This window comes from Triticum dicoccoides, chromosome 3B (genome assembly GCF_002162155.2).
Source record: "Triticum dicoccoides isolate Atlit2015 ecotype Zavitan chromosome 3B, WEW_v2.0, whole genome shotgun sequence".
Taxonomy (NCBI): Eukaryota; Viridiplantae; Streptophyta; class Magnoliopsida; order Poales; family Poaceae; genus Triticum; species Triticum dicoccoides.
The window spans coordinates 202,799,433-202,804,541 of NC_041385.1; the positions used below are offsets into that span (position 1 = coordinate 202,799,433).

The window sequence follows — 5,109 nt, forward strand, 5'->3', positions numbered from 1 at the left end:
TGAGTTCGAGGGATGGTTGAGTCAGCCAACCCTAATTCTCAAGGTAGATACTGTATGTTTTTCTTTGTTTTTACCCCTAAATAAAGAAGTAGATATAGTTCAAAAGAAGAAGATAGATATGATTTTTTTAGATCGGATTTTCTAGGGTTTATGTCGCTCTAGCGGATCCCTTATCTAACATAGCCTTGACCTCATCCCCGCGTTCCTTGTGTCCACCTGCTCTCGGCTGGTTAAGAAAACAAGAAGAAAAGGAAGGGGTTTGGCCTTCAAAATATACAAGGTTCTGTTCTCTAGGCTGTAAAAAAATCACTCACGAAGTCTCAAATAAACTCACAACAATTCTGCAGGATTAGAGAGTCCATTTACAGATACAACATGAATTTATTTGCTCTGCAAAAGGAACTGGCCCGAAAGTGACAGAGAACAATCCTTTGGTACTACCGGTATCGTCCAAAATTCGAATGGTCGAAATTCAGAAAGGAAACACATGCACCCGAAAGTGCACGACATTCCGAGGTACCGTGCAAAGATCCAAATACCATAGCTCAAATGTACCTGGAGGTACCATCCATATTGATATTATTACGTAACAATATGCCGCGGAGATGAGCATAGAAACTTATCTTTAAGTACCCACTCTCAAGTGATTAATACTCATGACTATAAAAAGATGTAGTATTTGACAGTAAATTAAGAAATATGTAACTAAAGGATGATATCTACCATAGTACTAAAACATAGTACATTATCTTCAAAGTTAGACATGATCGGGCCACATCTCTTTGCCATTGCCAAGAGAAGATAAACACTCATCTCATTTTCTCTCCTCGTCTTACATGAATAAAAAGTTGCCGTGTTGTCGTGATGTTTATAGCAGATAATCAGTGGGAGAAATCGCCTGTCACAAGTATTGCAAAATAAACTATGAGGACATCTTGCTATGAAGTTATGCACAGATTACAGTAGTTTCTTAACCAAGGCAAAGCCCCCATCAGGAAAAACAAACGTGACCAACTCTTAAAGAAAAAGCAACTGAAAGCACGAGCTGTGCCAATTATGTACAGACTACAGCTAAATCTCCACGACAGGGCAAGAACCTCTCCTACTTCCCATCTTTCTCTGGTCAGTTTACCAGCATTTCCAAAGCAACCTCCTCAATGAGCAAGGACAGAACGTCCTCCCCGGCGTCCCTTACCCAGCACTCCGTTTCCTCCATGCAGATCCAATCCTGCCACCCCATGTCCCACGCGCTGTTGATCGACGGGTCCGTGCATCCAAGATCCCTCTCCAGCTTCATGGACATACTGTCTTTGGTGCCACTGCCATGGTCGTCTTTGTCGTCAGTGTAGCTCTTTAGCTTTCGGGTCCCATCGCTGATATCACCTAGCAATGCCTCGAGGGAGAAGTATGGTGTTGCTCCGCATTTCTGGGTCCTGAATCCGGTGTAATACAGGCTATTCTGCTGACGATGTTTTCGTTCCAGTTGCTCTATTGCTATGTCTGTGTAGAGTTCACGATCTCCCATTTCAGCCTTGCTGGTATCTTTGTATTGCTCGATCAGATGGTCATAATCATATGAGTTAATGCCTATGAGTTGTGCTGCTTGGTTAACGAATGACTTGTTGCTTAGGAGAAGCAAACTCATCTCGTCTTTTATTTCAACTTCCTTTTTTGGTGTTCTGTTTATTGATGGGCTGCTTTGGCTGGAAATCGGTGAAGCTTCACTGGACCCGCTTAAATCTTCCTGAGTGTCTGCCATGAAAAGGAATTGTTAGTGTTAGAACTTCTTCTTTTTTGCGAGGGAGAGCATCTAGGATGTGCAAGTGATGATATGCAATTAATTCTTCTCCCATCAAGAAATTTTAATATGCAACCCACGAACAAAACCATGGTACTCCCTTTGTCGCTGCATATAGGCCATCCTAGAAACCATGCAGCCAAATATTCTTAAATTTACCATAAAATTGTAAGATTGTCTACCTGAATTCAGTATCACCAAAATTGCTAATTGCTATGTGAAACTTATTCTCAAAACCATATAATATTATAAATCAGCAGTAGATGTAGTGCTTTGTGAACCGTTTCATTGTAAACCCAAACCAAGGCACCTAGAAGTAAATTGCAATTCCTTTCTGGCCAGTTTATTCACATATCAGCAGTAGATTGGAGTTAACTCGGGTGTCATTATTACTTTAGGCCATTTGGGAACAGTGGTATAAACAGAAGCAATGAAAATGCTTCTAGAAGAACAAAAGGTTTGGTGATTATTACCATCGATGGAAGGTTCTGTGTCCCAATCAGCGCTCTGGCAGCTTTCATCACTAGGTGTCGCACTATGTTCTGTGGATGGACAATCAGTTTGGATGAACTCTCTGTGCACCTCATAGGCCTGCATTGTGAGCAAAAAAGGTCCGAGGACATAAGTGTTTGAACCAACCATTTCATTCAAGGTACGTCTGATTTAACTTAAACGCCTAAAATCAAATATTTGAATAGCTTTCAAATGATACTTATTGTTATGAATCTGAAGATTTCGATTTCAAAAGGTTCTCGCTTTGTGGTCATTCTTTTACCAACTTCAAAGCAGTTTCGTGTCTCAAATAGCATGAAAGATTTTCAGGCTATGCTATATAGTGAAGGATGCTTACCACAATGTCATCAATAATTGAGTTGTTCACATTTCTACTTGACACTATTTTCTCTCTGGAACTACCAGGTGTTCTTCGTAAGACCGGCTTCATTGTACGGCATGTTGAAGGATTGCTACTTGATGCAACCGATTTCTTCTCAGTCTTCTTCACTAGTTTAGCTTTAGTGTGAGATGCTGATGCTGCCTTAGCCTTCACATCCTTCCTCCTTTCTCCCTTCCTATCAGCCAAATGATATTTCTGTTTATTGCTGCTTCTACTGTTGATCTCAATTTTTTGTTCTATGTGCTGCTTTCGGGTTATATGAGATACAACCTTCACATCCTTGGGGGTTCTGATTTGAGCTTGGCCCATCCTTTGTTCTCTTTGGATTGATTTCACCGAGCCAACTTCAGTAGCCGCTGAGGTATCTTGCGAAGGAAGGGTGTGCTCATGAAAATAAGGAAAATCCATCTGAACATTGTGCTGCTGGACCTTGCGCTCATCAGAATTCATGGTATTTAAAAGCCTCTTGACTTGGGTTGTCTTCATCATTTCCTGCCCTGCCTTCCCCTTACGTTGCAAGTCCTTTCCTAACGACTGTCTTGGTAGCTTTTCTGCTGGTAGTGGTTTTGACTTAGGCATGTCAATATCAAACTGCGCCCTTGGTGAAGTTACTGTCTTCAGTGTCTTATCTTTCTTGGCGGTATTTCCCTTGTGTGGGGGCAAACCTTCAAGGCCCATGAGCCTTGCTACCAAACTCGGGGTTTTATTTGTTGGTACCAAACTTGGGGTTTTGGACTTGTCAGGTTGCACAGGTGGACACGATAATGATCTTGGCACCACCTTCTTCTGCTTAGTAGACTTGGATACGGCGGTATTGTTTGGCGTGCTCTGTGATGACTGACTCAAGGAGGCCTGCTGCTCACCATTGGAGGACACTGACAAGAGTTTCACCCTGTAAAGGCTGTCCTTGATCACTCTCTTCAGCTCGTCGGTAGAATTCCTTAGTTGCCCATCGAATCTACAGCTGACACTTCCAGGGACCAGCTTCTTGGCGGTTGATGCTTCGAAGAGTGCTTCATGGATTCTGGTCACGTCAAATGATTCTTCGCCATTCCCTGGCCTTCTCTGCTTAGTCGATTGCCGCATGCTCTGTGACACTGTTTGGAACTTCTCAAGCATCACAAGGGAGTCCTGGAGGTCCATAGCACCCCTAAGGAGGTCCTCGGCAAAATGCCTCGAGAGTGTGGAACCCATCACGTAATCTCTTTGCGATAAGATGGACCTCTCCTCCCGGTTGATTTGCGAGGGGCGCCAATCCTGGCTTTGGCAGCTTCGGCAGACTGTGGGTCGTAGTGTGACAACATAAGGGGCATCACACTGAGTCCTTTCAGGATAGCCGCCATCTTTGCTCCTGGAGCTGGAGGGATGACTCTTTGAAAGGGACCTGCAAACCACTGATCTGAAACTGTCTTGAGGCATCTTGTTCTTCTGAAAAAAGAAAAAACAGAGGGACGAATAAGCATACTAAAATGGTCAGACGATATATCATACACAAATTCAAGTGAGCAAACATAACTTCCTGGTCAAAACAAAGAAAGAAGGCTGCTTACATTATATATTTTTATTCTTCCCTATAACATAATTAAAGAAGTTATTTTCCTTTAAGAGTCGATGTCTGTCTTGAGTTCTTGACTCTGGACTCAAGATCCTGGATAGGAACAAAGAGGAACCTATGAATCAGCACAACTCAGCAGAAAGCTATTCGTACCACTCTACAGATGGAAAGAAACATACAAAAAATTAGGAGTTTTTGGCTGTATGTATAGACTATGATATCTTCCAAGTTTCTGGCTTTTGCGAGGGAATAGCGACTGCTGACTAATTAAATAGCCAAGGACAAGCAGTTGAAGAAATTGGATACAGAAGAAAGCTATGGAGGGGCTTTTCTCTATTTTGCCCACGGAAAATCTGCGGCTTGACCAGCCACCTGGCCTTCACCGGCGCTCAAATTTCACAGGCATCATGTCAGCAACAGGTAATTCATCACAGGCAGTGCCCTGCTTTCCACCCACATGAAAGTAAATAAATAAATAAAAAGGACAAAAGGAGATGGAGGTGGCCAGGAGGTGGTAGTTGGAATAAAAAGGTCATTTGATCCCTTAACTGCCCTGAGGTCAAATTGAACAAATCGTAAACCCTAGCAAACAGTTAAAATAACCACCGAATTCCCCTATCCATATGAGGATGTTTCTCAAATAGCACAGAAATACTCTACTACTACCAGCTAACAACCCAAAAAACTGCCTAAGAAATCGCAACAAAGCAGCACATTTCTTCAACTCTCAGGCCAAGAAGAATGTGTGGCAGAGCCTAGAGCGGGCCAGGCGAAAGGATTTACCAGGACACTTGCAGGGGAAAAAACGAGAAAGAAGAAGGGCCAGGAACCCTAGAGTTCTTGGGGCGCCATCCTCCGCAT

The 5,109-nt window shown here is 42.9% G+C and overlaps 1 protein-coding gene across 2 annotated transcripts; it reads right to left on the reverse strand.

Annotated features, from left to right (window-relative positions):
• Positions 1-910: 910 nt before the first annotated feature.
• LOC119275542 lies at positions 911-5,109 on the reverse strand. Of its 2 annotated transcripts, XM_037556405.1 has the most exons (5): positions 5,032-5,109; positions 4,244-4,341; positions 2,649-4,121; positions 2,272-2,389; positions 911-1,752 (listed from the first exon to the last, which is right to left on the reverse strand). In XM_037556405.1, exons 3-5 carry the CDS (start codon positions 4,110-4,112, stop codon positions 1,124-1,126), a joined length of 2,211 nt encoding a protein of 736 aa, XP_037412302.1. In that variant the 5' UTR covers positions 4,113-4,121; positions 4,244-4,341; positions 5,032-5,109; the 3' UTR covers positions 911-1,123. The 2 variants fall into 2 exon arrangements, with proteins under 2 accessions (XP_037412302.1, XP_037412303.1); XM_037556406.1 differs by lacking the exon at positions 4,244-4,341.

Coding starts and splice junctions, on each gene's coding strand:
- LOC119275542 (XM_037556406.1), bottom strand. CDS start 4,112: ATGCCTCAAGACAGTTTCAGATCAGTGGTTTGCAGGTCCCTTTCAAAG. Junction 2,390..2,648: donor CAATTATTGATGACATTGTG/GTAAGCATCCTT, acceptor CTCACAATGCAG/GCCTATGAGGTGCACAGAGA. Junction 1,753..2,271: donor CACAGAACCTTCCATCGATG/GTAATAATCACC, acceptor TTTTCATGGCAG/ACACTCAGGAAGATTTAAGC.